This window comes from Phacochoerus africanus, chromosome 8, assembly GCF_016906955.1.
Source record: "Phacochoerus africanus isolate WHEZ1 chromosome 8, ROS_Pafr_v1, whole genome shotgun sequence".
Taxonomy (NCBI): domain Eukaryota; kingdom Metazoa; phylum Chordata; class Mammalia; order Artiodactyla; family Suidae; genus Phacochoerus; species Phacochoerus africanus.
Genome location: NC_062551.1, coordinates 145,355,551 through 145,370,098, shown reverse-complemented (window position 1 = coordinate 145,370,098; position 14,548 = coordinate 145,355,551). Strand labels below are relative to the sequence as shown.

Sequence of the window (14,548 nt, the reverse complement as noted above, 5' to 3'; positions counted from 1 at the left end):
TTTGTTAAATGGATATGCATGAGAGGGACTGACTCCCGTTTGATCTCTTTCTCTGTGGAAACATTGCCACTGAATAATTAAGTGTTCTTTAAAAAGTCAAGCGTTGGTATGATGATACGTTAATCTATGAGCAGGGCTTATGACAGACCAAGCAGTCATTTATAGAATTGGCTTTTTAAACTGTAAGAATAGCGTTGGGTTTCAATATTCAAAATTTTTTTTTTCACTCTGCATAGGGAAAGATCTATATGAAAGAGACGATCAAAATTTAATCATCCCTCCTAAGTGGCAGTGTAAGGCATTGTGGGTTTCAGTTTTTGTTTTTTTGGTTTTTTTTGGGTTTTTTTGTAGTTTAACAAGGAGAGAAACTAGGAAAAGAAGTTCAGAGAAATTTTGCTGTGTTTCTAAAGGTAATAAAATTCAGCCAATTGTCTTTCTTTAGGAAAATGCTATTAATGTATACTTTGAGTTGGTAGCACCTTTTATTTAGAGTTGTCCATGATCTTTGTAGCAAAAAATAAACAATGTCTTTATGACCTGGGGTGGAGTACATATTTTCACAAAATATATTGAGCATTAAATATTTATAAAAAGAATTGTGGACGAAAATACTCGAGTACACTTTTAAAAATTAGTTAAAATGTTGATGGCTGGCTCTTTTTCCTACATGTGTAATTCAACAGAGAATACTTTATTCTCGTAGCCATTATTGCTTTGTCTGTGATGAAATCTTTACTGCTTCTGTGCTGTGCTCAAGAAAAAAACCAGCAAAAGAAGCAAGGGCCTGTTCCTTCACAGAACTGCCCAAAGCTCTCTGTTGAGCAATGGTGAGATGAATGTGTAATATTGATTCAGTAAAGAAAATCATGAGAACATTTTAATGTTACTTGCCTTATAGGTTAGAAAAGGTGTATATATCTTTTTTTGGTAAATAATGATTTTTTACAAATGTTTTTTTCCTTCATAATTTTCCCAATCACCCATTTCACAAAATCCTGAATATGCAATTATTTACCGTGGCACATTACTGCAACTAGGGTTCCCATTTCTGGACAAAGTTTAATTATATGTGAGAACAAGATGAAATATCTAAGTTGTTATTTAAATGTGATTTTTTTTCCTGGAAAATAAATGAAAAACATAAAAATGAACTGAGTTGTGAACCTCTTTTATTACCAGCCTCTTAAAATTCTACCACATTTCTGGAAATTTTTCATTACATATCTAAGGTGAGCACGGCGGGCAAAAAGTCTGGCACAGTGCAAGCTCTTTAGAGTTGGATAAATCTCATCTCTATAATTTAACTATAGTCTTGAGCAAGTTACTCAATGATTCATCATTTCCTTAGCATAAAAAAAATGGTGTTCATATCCCTTAATCACAGGACCAGCGAATAGATTAAATGAGATAATATTTATCAGTCACCTAGCAGTTCCTACCTAGTACCTAGTAATCAACAATCCTTTCCTGTTCTTCTTTTTTTTTTTTTCTAAAAACAGGAGATAAGATAAGCCAGAAAAATGTTAATGTTCTCTCCCCAACACTATCGTAACCCCAATGCTCTCCTGTTGTCCTGATGTATTGCTTTTGACAGCCAATTCTAACCGCACTGAGCATCCATCAGCGGACCTGAGCCAGGCTAGGTGCTTAGAGGCACCATCTTATTTTTACCTCCAGTGATTGTCCCCTATGTGAGGGTCCCTTCAGGGTTCCTTTCTGTTTGATTTAAGTTGGGGGAGGGGCTCTGAGGTTAGAAAGGGGAGAGTTATTAAGGGCGGTAGGACTTTTTAGTTACATCAAGTTCCCAACTCCAAAGAGCTGCCATTTCAAATCCTCTTAAATTTTAAGGACTAGGAAGCGTGGTTTCAAGGCACGTGTCAAGGAAAGTCAAAGTTTTTAATGCACAAGAGATAAGCCTCTGAGACCACAGGGGCCCTGGGCATATTATTCAACATGTTAGAATCTCAATTCTCTAAATGGTAAAGGAAGAACAGCTCTTTCTTGAAAGTGGTGTTGGGACGACCAGATAAGACTAACACTGTTTGCCAGAATCTGGTCAATATGAGCTCTCAGTAGTTATCCCTTTTATCAGCTATCTGTGCCACCCAAGGGCGGGAAGGAGGGGCGGGACGGGGTGGGAGGGTTGTTGGGATGAAAAAGCAGCAGCGTCAGGGAAGGGGGAAGGAAAAGAGTTGCTTGACTTTCTCTCTGTGCCTCGGGTTTCCTGTCCTCGGCACTGGCAGCATTTCGCACTCTTGCCCCCGACATCTGCAGCAACAGGAACTGATGAAGCCTCTCAGGGCTGCATCTTGAGTCTCAGATGTCCCCCTAGCTATAGGATGAATCGCTTTCCCCTTCGGCTTGCGGCCATCCCAGGGCACAGCCGGGCTCAGGGCGGCCCCCTTTGGGCAGTGACAGATGAGGTCCTTAGGTGGCTCAGAGGACCATGCAACGATTTGGTGCGCCTAGGGCGGGCCATTGACTCTGTTTGAGAAGGTCTCCTTGGAGACGTGTCGCGGAGTCCAATGGGAGTGCACCGACGTCCCGAGCAGAGAGAAACCCGGGGAGGCGAGAGCGCCTCCCCGCGCCGGTCCCAGAAGAGGAAGAGCCCGCGTTCTGGGAGGTCCCCGGGCAGAGACGCGCCTGCAGCTCCAGCCCTGCCTTAGGTAAGTGCGCCCTCTCCGCAGCACGTCTGGCAGGAGCAGAGAAGAGAGAGAGAGACCAAGGCCAAAGACAAGTTTGAGGGTCGCTAGGGCTGAAGAAGAGGGTCCCATGTTGAGAAATAGCCTGCCTGCCTTGGTCACGACCTCCCTCTCTGGTGCCTTATTCCTCCTCACTCCAACAAATAAGAAAAAGGTGGCCTCAAGTTTGGGAACTGGAAGCAGGTCCCGGCCTTTGGTTCCCTGACCGCGCGCGTGTCTGGACTTTAGGGCGATGCCCAGTGCAGAGCTGGCCGGCCGGTCGGGTCCTGAGCAGCGTGAGTTCTGAGTAGTCTCCCTGAAGTTAGTCTGGCGACACCAGAGCCACAGCCCCTCTGGACCCCTATGTCCCATTTCTGGCCTGCGTGGAAACAGGTGAGCAGACCGAGGTCTGTCTGTGTCGCTTTAAGATCGGAACCTGAATGACCCACTGAAACAGGCTCAGTGCACAGACATCACACACAAAGGTGCATACACAGACACACAAAGGCACGCGCTCAGGTACACAGATAATCACTCATACACGCAGGTGCACACACAAAGAGATGCTCACAGGGGCACACACTTGCATTCCTGTACACAGATCCTCATACACATAGCCTCGTACACTCATGGGGACACAGTCAATGCTCATACACAGAAGCACATGCCCACAGAGACACGTGCTCACACAGAGAAGCTCACATTTGTGTACACACTCATACCCAGGTACACAATTACACATACACACACCCCCCCATCACTGCCTCTCTTCCTAACACACAGTACCTCTGCTGTATTTGTGTGCCCCAGTACCCTTGGCTTCGGTCTGCCCTGACTCTGATCACACTGGCGTTTTAGGTTGTGTACTTATCTGCCCTACCCACTCACCTGCCAGCTCTTTAAAGCCAGGCAGTTCTCTTAGTGTCTAGCACATCTTCCTGTTAGGGCTCTCAGATTTACAGATTATGAAATCATTTAAGGGGATGTCTAAAGGCATTGTATATAGGCAGCTAGGGCAGTAGAGTTATAATCTGAGTTCTGGAAAGTCCAGTCCCATTACCAGCTTTTTCACAAGCATTTGTGAAAAGAGGTAGGTTTTCCAACAAATTCCTTCATTAAAGGTTAAGTTCTGTTTACTCTTTACAAAGTAAATCACTGTTGCTTGAAAAAAAAAAATACCCTTTGCAGAAGCAGTTTATTTAAATTTTTAAAATAATTGCAACAACAACAAATATTAATTAGCAAACTTTCATAAAGATTAAATTTGGGAGAGACAATAAAAATACTGCTTTCTGGAGTAGGATAATAGCTACATATAGCTATCTTTTCTCAGTGACTTTAACCTCTTCTGCAGTCAAATATTTCGTTGTAGCTTACCATCTGCTTATGTGAATTAAGTATGCTATTGCATAAGTAAAAGTTATCAGTGTTATCCTATTTCCAGTTATAGGGACCAGAATAATAACATATACTAAAAATCACTCTTAAGGAAACCCCACTTCCCTATTCAAAAAAATTTTTCTTTTTAAAGTATCTGTGTAGCCTATTTAGAATGCGTCTCTGTGTTCTACTAAAATGTCTTCAGATCTTTTGTCCAGTATTTTTACTAAAGTGTTCCTCCTTAGGTTATGATGACGTCAGACATTGCTAAAGACAGAACAACTCATTTACTGAAGAAAAAGGGCAGTGTGTCTTCTCTAAGTAGTCATGAGTTCAGGCGGAAGGAACCTCACGGCCGCCCCAAAGAGTGAGTGACTAAATGTCTATTAACAGACTCAATTATTGAAGAAACAGCTTCATGATATTTATCAGGAGGGATAAAAAACACATTTACTTTGGGACATGAAAGGGGCGAAAAATGGACAAGCGCAGGGTTTAGGTCATCTTTGGGGGCCATTTTTTTTTTTTTTTTAAAGAAAGAGGGAGGATGCCAACTAGATCTATCATGGTGATTATGTAGAATGTATGGCAATATTGAATCACTGTGTTGTGCATCAGGAAAAAGAATAAAAGAGAAAAAGAGCAAGCCAACTTAAATAATAACACCGACTGCAGCACCATTTTTTACTATTCCAGAGACTACCCCCAAAATTATCTCCTCAAAAGAATGTCATATGCAGTGTAGACCAGCTACTTAGTACATTGTTTCCTGAATTCTTCTCTTCAATATCATATAAATACATCATTTTTGCATTTTGTTATCCATAAATACACAAAAATGCATTTAGCATTGTTTTAAACAATTTTTGTGATGCATTTGCATAATCTTTGTCTTATCCTTTTAAATGGCTGCATAATATTTTGTTAGTTTATAATTCTGGGTTGGCTAACCATTCTTTAATTATCAAGCATTTTCAGTTTGTGTCCACTTTAATTTGTCCTGCTATAAGAAGTCTCTGGTTGTTTTCTTCCAGAGGTTTACAGTGGATCAAAGGGTAATAAGTACCTTTTTCGCTCTTGGTACGTATTGCATTTGCTCTCCTTAAAAAGATGAATGAATTTTTAATACTTTCGTAGCATTTTTAAACTGCCATTTGGGAAGAAAACCAAACAAATGATCCAATGCAGAGGTCAATTAACTTATGTAATAGAATTTTCTTCTTAAGGGGTTTCTACGAGATTGAAACATACATGATTACCTGTGGTTAGGTATGTGTGTGTCCAAAAGAACTGGAACAGGTTTACATTAGACTTCTGAAACCAAATTGTTCTACTCCCAGAGTGTATTAATGCACTTATTCAAAATTCCATTTTTCAACACTGGATCTTTGCGGATTACAAGTACAATCTCTCTCTTTTACACATGGGAAATATGAAGAAGTAGCAATCTCAGCATACATCAGAAGTAAAGTTGGAGGAATAATTAACCTCTATAAATTTTGCCTCTGATCCTAAGTCATTTTTGGCTGCTATTTCCAATACTTAAGTGTAAGAGGTTTTTTTTCATTATCTTAAAATAATTGTTAGCTTAAATTTAACTTTTTGAAAAAAAATTACAATAATAATCTGACATAAATCCTAGTCCTGTGATTTAAAAAATCACTGTTCTCATATCCAAAAACTAAACTAAGATTCCTACTTGCATAATTGTCATTTACTTCTTCCCTTTCAAAGCAAGTTAGGAAATCAGCTAGAATCAGAAGCAATTCAAAGAAGGAGATATCACCCTTATTTTACTTTTATTTACTTTACTTTTATTTTATTTTATTTTATTCTCTTTTTTAAGGCTGCACCCGAGGCATATGGAGGTTCCCAGGCTAGGGGTCCAGTCGGAGCTGTTGCTGCCGGCCTACGCCAAAGCCACAGCAATGCCAGATCCTTAACCCACTGAGTGAGGCCAGGGATCGAACCCACAACCCCATGGTTCCTAGTCGGATTCGTTTCCACTGCACCACAATGGGAACTCCAACCCTTATTTTATTGATGAAGAGTAAATACAAATTCAAAGGTAACAAGAACACAAAACTAGTTTTAACAACACATTAGGGAAGATTATGTTTTACTAACAAAGACACTTAAATGATAATTATTTTGATATATTTCAAAGTTAGAAACTGGGGCTCTCAAACAAAATATTCAGAATGGGTCCTCTATTGGAACTTGTTACCTCAATAGCAAATGAACGGCTTCCAAGCAATCAGGCAACACAGAGGCCATTATGGAGGCTGCCCCCCGCCCAACCCTAACCACTTACCTCCCATCGTCTTCATCACTCACCAAGAGCAGCAGGTATGTGTGATTCTCCTTCCCGAAATGGGTCTTCCATGAGGAGAAAAATTCTGAAAGCTGGGGAGCTATCAAATGCAACATTGTTTTGAATTTGCAGTGCGTTTTGGAAAAGCATATACCTTTCATTCAAAAGTTATTTCAAAGCGATTCTTGGAGTAACTTAATTTCAACAGGATGAAGCATATTCTGAAGTATAGTGAGGACCTAATACATTATCTCCTTTCATTTCCTCAGCACGAATCCTACAACGGAGACGTCATTCTTACCCTTTCACTATGAAATAACAGAGGCGTATCGGTCCCATAACAGTTTAAGGGCTGGGGGACAGTCCTCAATTATGAGGCTGGAAGAAGGGTCCACAGCCTCTTGCCTTCTTCTCCAGTATCGTCTTCCCACTATGCTGCTTGCATCCTACTCTCTGGTCCCTCCCAGCCTCCGTATTTATAATCCCTCAGTGCTCTGCCTTGCTACCCGCCCTTGGCCCACGTGGCTTTCCCATGGTGTACCCTTGTCTGGAATGCTCTTCCTACACGCTGACTTCCTCCTTTTCCTCCTTCAGGATTTAGCTCCATCTCCACCTCTCCAGGAAGCTCTCTATATCTGTTTCCAAAACAAGTTATTTTGCCTGATGCACAGCAAGCTAAAACACGAAGACGCTGAGTTTTGCCACAAAGAGAGGGTTCATTCTCAAGGCAGCCAAGATGGGAGACCCAGTCTCAAATCCACCTCCTCTCAGGGAGGGGGCTTGAGTGTTTATGGGATAAAAAGAATAAAGAAGCAGGGTGGTCTGAGGCTTGAGGAACATGGGGAGGGGCGGGAGAGGGGATTGGGAAAAGGTACAGCACTCATTGTTCTGAACAGACCTAACTAGCCTACAGGCGTCTGCATGTTCTGAGGGTAGAGTTTGCAGCTCTCTGATGTCAAAAGGTCACCGATCTGACACTTCCGTCTGCCCAGTTGAAGGGGCCGTGGTCCTGTCTAGTCTTAACCAGCTCAGCTTGAACTAGATGCAGCCGACTCCAAGTTCCTGAACAATAACTCGGGCAAACCTCTTAGTGTTTAGATTATGCACTGCTTGGAGGACGTGCCGTCAATGAAATGGATGTAAGCCCTGATGTCATAATTACCCAATTACAGCCACTCCCCCCTCCCACTAGGTTGAATGCTCTCCCTTTCTGTTTCGGCTGCTTTCATGTTTTACATGGCCCTGTGTTTGGCCTTTTTCTTGCCTATCTCCCTCATTCGACTGTAGACTGATTTGCCTTTAGAGCAATAAATACACTGATAAGGAGGGCAAAGGAGAAGAGGAGGAAGTAGACCTACTTGGAGAACCGTTTCTTGGATGTGGTATGAGATCAGCATAAGTTCAGTCCTCCAATCTTGGTTTCTACATCTGCCGTCTTCTGCGTTAGTAACTAATGCTTACAGTTGATCCCTGAGCTTAACAGATACCTGAGGTGGGAAGAAGATTGAATTTATACTCAATATAATTATCATTAACCATTTTTAAGGTTAGATCTTTTATTTAAATGCTGCTTTCATGATGATGTAGTGTTTATGCTTTATGCTTTAAAAAGAAGAACCATTTTAAGCTGGCTCTTACGATCCCAACATCGTCCCTGTTAGTACGTTGGCATATTTCTTCCTCTGTCTACTTAGTTGTCATCAGGCTTCATCTGTAATTTTGAATTTTCTTTGTTTTTCCCTTAATTGATAGTAATAATGGAGATAAACGAATATTTATTGAGTCCTCACTATGATTTCATTTAAGCTTCATAGAAGCGCTGCATCAGGGGTTGGCAAACTACAGTCCAAGGGCCCAGTCTAACCTGCCACCCGTTTTTGTATAAAAGTTTTTACATGGTTGGAAAAAAATCTATAGGAAAATATTTTTTGCCATGTGAAAATTATAAGAAACTCAAATTTTAGTATCCATAGATAAGACTTTATTGGAACACATCTATGCTTCTTCATGTATGTATTGTCTCTGGCTGCTGTCCCACTATAATGGCAGAGTTGAGTAGTTGCGATAGAAATACAGGTCCTGGAGTTCCCACTGTCGCTCAGGGGGTTAAGACCCAATTAGTATTCATGAGGATGTGGGTTTGATCCCTGGCTTACTCAGTGGGTTAAGGATCCAGCATTGCCTCAAGCTACAGCATAGGTCACTTGGATCCAGAGTTGCTGTGGCTTTGGCATAGGTCAGCAGCTGCAACTCTGACTTGACTCCTAGCCCAGAAACTTCCATATACCACAGGTGCAGCCCTAAAAAGAAAAAAAAAGAAAGAAAGAAATGCAAGTCCTGCAAAGCCAAAAAAATCTGCAGTGTGGCATTTCACAGAAATGTTTTCTGATCCTTGTTCTGTAAGAGAGATGGTATTATCATCTTCATCCTACAAATGAAGAAACAGATGCTTAGAGAGGCTGAGACTCCAAATTTACAGAATTAGCGAGTGGTAAAATGGGCTTTTGTTTACCGTCAAGAATTCTCATTCTCTGAGAGTTGGTTATATGTAACTTGCCCTGTTGAAACTCTTGTATTCATTCGCCAGAACCTTCTGCTTCCCATCCATGGGTAAGAGCAGGTGTTTACAATGATATCTTTCTTGTTGGAAGCAGCCTTTGGCAGTCTTCAAAGAGCGTTTGAACAGATGTGCTGCTCTCATATCCTTAACATGGAAATAGAAGCCTGGGGTTAAGTTACTTTCCCAGAATAATGTGACATAATATCCAGGCTTCTTATCTCTGTGGCCAGTAGTTCAACTGGTAGGTCAGAGGCTCTCTTCTGTCTCAAACTAAAATTACAGTGATGTCATAAACAAGAATTTTGATGGATCCCACCTCCCTCTGTCTGAAGCCCCTGATGGTGTCTAACATTCTAGTTAGGCCACATTGTATTTTTTCACTCTTTCATTTATTCAAGGTTTATGAGGCATCCACTCTGTGCCAATTATTGTGCCACATGTTAGGTGTATAAAGGTGATGAACTGCAGGGTTGTTCTCTGCAGAAGCTTCTTTTTCAAGTAAGCCGAAGGCTACCTGGTAATCTTTTTTTCCGAAAAAGTGGAAAAATTGCATTCATTACATCATTTGAAATAACTGTTTATGGACCAATAAGTACATTCCAGGCACCATGCTAGGTGGTGAACCACACAGAAATAATCTGGGGAGAGAAAGCATAGAATAAATGTGGTGAATTTATTCTATGCTTCCAACCTATACTACTTGAGCTGCTCATGTGCAGTTAAAAATGATGTTGCCTGGAGTTCCCATCGTGGCGCAGTGATTAACGAATCTGACTAGGAACCATGAGGTTGCGGGTTCGATCCCTGGCCTTGCTCAGTGGGTGAAGGATCCGGCGTTGCCGTGAGCTGTGGGTGTAGGTCAGACGTGGCTCGGATCCTGCATTGTTGTGGCTCTGGTGTAGGCCGGTGGCTATGGCTCAGATTCAACTCCTGGCCTGGGAACCTCCATATGCCACAGGAGCGGCCCAGGAAAAGGCAAAAAGACCAAAAAAAAAAAAAAATGATGTTGCCTGGCCTGTTTCCTCAAGGAGTTCGCTAAGTTCTCCTGCCATCTAAATCAAAGGAAAGCCCCCACCAAGATCTGGATGAGACATGGCTTCCCCCAAAAAAGAGAGAAGCTTGAGAAATCTGCCATGGCCATGTTCCCAAATTAAACCACAATAATGGCTAGTATTATGTTGTGCTTGATCAATACATCATGTACAATATCCATATGAATCTCATAAAAGCCCTGAGGGTTAAATAGAGAAGATATTTTTATCATCCCTGTTTATCTCACTTACTATCTTATTTATCTGAGGAACAGAGTTGAGTTGAATATCATTTCATAGCACTCTGGCTTTCCCAGTATGCGTAGGAAGCCTCGGGCTTGCCCGATTGTCCATCTTCTTTCCCATCCTCCGCCCACTCTCAGGTCCCAGGAGGCAGATACTCTGATGCACAAAATACTACATATACTACAAGAATGTTTAAATACTTTCTTATACATTTTTACATTTTCTATGTATTATGATGTTTTGACATCTTTTACTTTTTTTCCAAATGGTGATGCTTTGGACTGATGGCTTATTTTATTTTTTAATTTAATTTTATTGGAGAATGGCTGATTCACCATGTTGTATTGATTTCAGGTGTACAGCAAAGTGAATCAGTTATACATAAAAACATATTACCTTAAAAAAACCTTTCTGGGAGTCCCCATTGTGGCTCAGCGAGTTAAGGACTCCACATTGTGTCTGTGAGGATGCAGGTTCGATCCCTGGCCTCGCTCAGTGGGTTAAGGATCTGGTATTACCTAGGTTGAGGCATTGGCATCTCAGCTGCAGCTCCGATTCAACCCCTAGCCCATGAACTTCCATAGGCTGCAGGTGAAAGAAAGAAAAAAAAAAGCTTTCCAGCTGAGGAAAGACTGCCCCTCCCAGGTCTAGTCAATTATTAAGGACATAAGGATAGTCAAGGCCCCACCAGGGAACATGCTTTTGCTATGCAAACTAACCAACTGAGAACCAGCTCTTCTCTCTGGCCCCCCACATAGTCCGGGAAGCTAGATCTCTCTGCCTTCACCATCCTGGTACGAAGTACCAGACAGCTAGGGGCCTCTCCTATTGCTTAGAGCTCTTTGAAATTATCCAGACTGGTCAGACCTGTGCTATTTCCCCTGAGCTTCGCCTTTCCCTGGGAAACCCTACTAAAGGCTCTAGCCCTGGGTCTCCCTGGCTCTCGTCCTCTGCCTCTTGACTCCTCTGGCGTTTTCCACATGGCCCTGTGTGGCGTGTTGAATCTCTTGTCTCCTGGACCTGTGAGTAAAGTTAACTGTTTTTTCCTGAACCTCTCCTCTGATTCCTTTTGTGCCTCACCTGACTGACTCTCATAAAACATTATAAAACAAGTACTTAGAGATCTGAATTTTTATTGACATAAATGGTATGGTGCTATAAATCCCATTTTGTTTTCTCTATCTCTTTCAACACTTTTATTTTTTATATTTACTCATGTAACTATGGAGACCTAGCTCTTGGCTTCTTCCTGCTGCATTGCAGTCCTTCATAGACTTCCATCACATATGTTCTTATCCATTCCTCTCTGGATGAACTGTGTAACAATAATAATCAATCCTTGTTTGTGCTTAGATGGGCCAAGAACTAGGGAGAGAAAGATGGACTTTGACTCCCTGCCAAGGTATGCAACACAGCATGGAACCCTTCGTTGGCATCTTTGTGAAAACTGCCCTGGGAGTGTAATTCCAGGTAAAGACATTCATGTTAAGAAAGATTTGAATTAATGGAGAAATAGTTCATAGATGAAGCGCTTAACACCAGAAGATATCCCTATTTCTCAAATTAACCTATGAATTCAATATAACAATCAAAATCCATTTGTACTTTTTGAGAAACACAAGAAACTATTTCTTTTTTTTCTTTTTTTTTCTTTTTTTTTTTTTTTGTCTTTTCTAGGGCCGCACCCACAGCATATGGAGGTTCCTAGGCTAGGGGTCTAATCGGAGCTGTAGCCACCAGCCTATGCCAGAGCCACAGCAACGGGGCATCTGAGCTGCGTCTGCAACCTACACCACAGCTCACAGCAACACCGGGTCCTTAACCCACTGAGCAAGGCCAGGGATTGAACCCACAACCTCATGGTTCCTAGTTGGATTCGTTAACCACTGTGCCACGACGGGAACTCCCAAACTACTTCTAAATCTTATAAATAAGGAAAGAATTCTGAGTAACTAAGTTAGCTTTGAAGAGTGAGTATTGAGGAGGAAGTTACCCTCTCCGTATTAAGATATACCACAAAGCAATGGTAAGGAAATGTGATCATAAATGCAGGAACATAAAAGAGGTGCAGGAATAAACAAAGAGACCAGTGAAACACATAGACACTTTAGAAGTAGACCCATAAGTATACAGAACATAATATATGAACACAGAGAAATGATGGATTTTTTTTTTTTTTTGATGGATGGTATTGGGAGAAAACTGGCTTACTATATGAAGGCAAATGAAGCTGGATTCTTACACCATTTTCATGGAAGACTGAAATGTGGAAAGCTATAGAGTTAATAGAAGAAAGTATAGAATATTTTTGTGTTCTGTGGGAGGGAAATATTTCATCCCAAAATGAAAAACTAAAACCATAAAAAAAAACTTGATAAATACAACTACAATAAAACTTAGCATTTCTGTTCCACAAAGAAGACAATAGACAGTTTACAGGCTAGTAGAAGATATAGTTTTTAGCTCATGCACATTAACAATCTAAAAAAAAATAACCGCGGAAAACAAGTTTTAAATAGTCAAAAGAGATAAATAGCAGTTTACAGAAGCAAAGCCCAAATGGTGAAGCAGAATGTGAAGAGATGCTTAAATTCACTTGGAATGAGAAAAATGCAAATTAAAACAAGATACCATATTGCACCCATCTGAATGGCAAAATATAAGAAGAGAGAATAGAAGCAAATGTTGGCAAAGTTAGTGGGAAGCAAAGTTTATGCAGGCACTCAGCGAAGAAATCTAATAGTATTTAGGAAAATTAGGGGTATACATGCCTTATTATCCCCCTATATTGAGGAAACTGAGGCTTGGAAACCTGCCAGCATATTACAACTCCCAGGTGACACAGCAAGTGTGGTTCTCTGACCCTAGTACTTGTACTTGTTATGGGCTAAATTATGCATCCCACACCCCCTGCCAAATTCATATGCTGAAGTCCTAATCCCCAGTATCGCAGAATGTGAAACAGAGTCTTTAAGAGAGGTGGTTAAGTTTTAAATGAGTTCATCAGGGTGGCCCCTAATCCAATATGACTGGTGTCCTTATAAGAAAAGGAAACTGGGACACAAACAGGGAAGAGACGGCCATCTGCAAGCCGAGGAGAGAGGCCGGGAAAAGATCCTTTTTTCACAGCTCTCAGAAGGAACCCGTTCCTCCAGAACTGTCAGGCAGTTCATTGCTGTTGTTTAAGCCCCTCGGTCCACAGTACTTGGCTCTGACAGCCCTGGCTAGCTAATGCAATTCAGTTGATCCTTCGACAACCTGAGTTTGAAATGCATGGGTTCACTTATAACAGGTGGGGGTTTTGTTTCAAAACCGTGGATGTGGAATCAAGGATAGAGAAGAAATTCAACCCAGATACTGAGAGCTGACCAGAATTTATGCTGCATTTTCCACTGCAAAAGAGAGTCGGCACTCCTAACCCCCCAGGGGCAACTGTGTAGTTAAAGGAGTGAATGGAATAGCATCAACTTAGTGAGTGGAACAGGGCGACTCAGAAGACGGGCTGGGGTCAAGCTCCAGCTTGAGCACATCCAAGCTGCTGATCTTGCATAAGTTAGTAAGCCTTCTATGCTTCAGTTTCTTCTTCTTCAAAATAAGGTTAAAATAGTAAATGTCACTTCCAGGTGCGATGGGAATTTATTACAGTCATACATGGAAGCACCTGGAATGGTTCTCAGCACACCTAAGTACAGAGCAAGGACTGATTGTTATTCTTACATAGAATTCTGATATCCAAGCAGACCTGAGTTTGAATCCCTGATCTTCTGTTAACTAGCTACTATGTAATATTCTTTGAGTCTTAACATATTATCTACAAAATAAGGATAATAATGACTTCATCACAGTGCCATGTCTTTTGTTCACTGAACACAATGTTTGTTGCCTGGGTTACAGGCATTGTGCCAGGTGCTAAAGATACAGTGGTGAACAAAAGAGACTGTCCTAGAACTCCTGATATTGCTCCTGTCAAGGTCACAATGACTTTCCCATTGCTCATGCAGCAGTCAGTCCTCAGTTCTCCTCTTATTTGACCTCTCTGCATCTGACACCCTCCACCACTCCTTCCTCCTGGAAAGACCGTCTGTCCTTGGGCTTCAGGACACACGGTCTCCTGTTTTCCTTCTTTATACCTGGCCAGTCCCTCTTTCCCAATCTTCTTCACTGGTCCCTCCTCTTCTTCCCAGTTTCCTAATGTAGGAGTGCGTCAGGGAGCCGTCCTTTGTCCCCTTCTTCTCTTGTCCTGTGCTTCTCTCCTCGGGAATCTTGTCCAGTCTAGTGATTGAGATGTGGTGTTATGCCTCCAAATTTATATCTGCAGCCCAACCATCGCTCCCAA

The 14,548-nt window shown here is 41.6% G+C and overlaps 1 protein-coding gene across 1 annotated transcript in view; it reads left to right on the top strand.

Annotated features, from left to right (window-relative positions):
• The first annotated feature begins 2,380 nt into the window (after nucleotides 1-2,380).
• The window catches only part of DYNLT5 (dynein light chain Tctex-type family member 5), a 29,033-nt gene continuing 16,865 nt past the window's right edge, over nucleotides 2,381-14,548 (top strand). Inside the window, exons 1-2 of the mRNA XM_047792113.1 lie at nucleotides 2,381-2,666; nucleotides 4,307-4,428. Coding sequence (XP_047648069.1) covers nucleotides 4,310-4,428 — 119 coding nt within the window. The 5' untranslated portion in view covers nucleotides 2,381-2,666; nucleotides 4,307-4,309. The remainder of the gene's footprint in view (nucleotides 2,667-4,306; nucleotides 4,429-14,548) is intronic.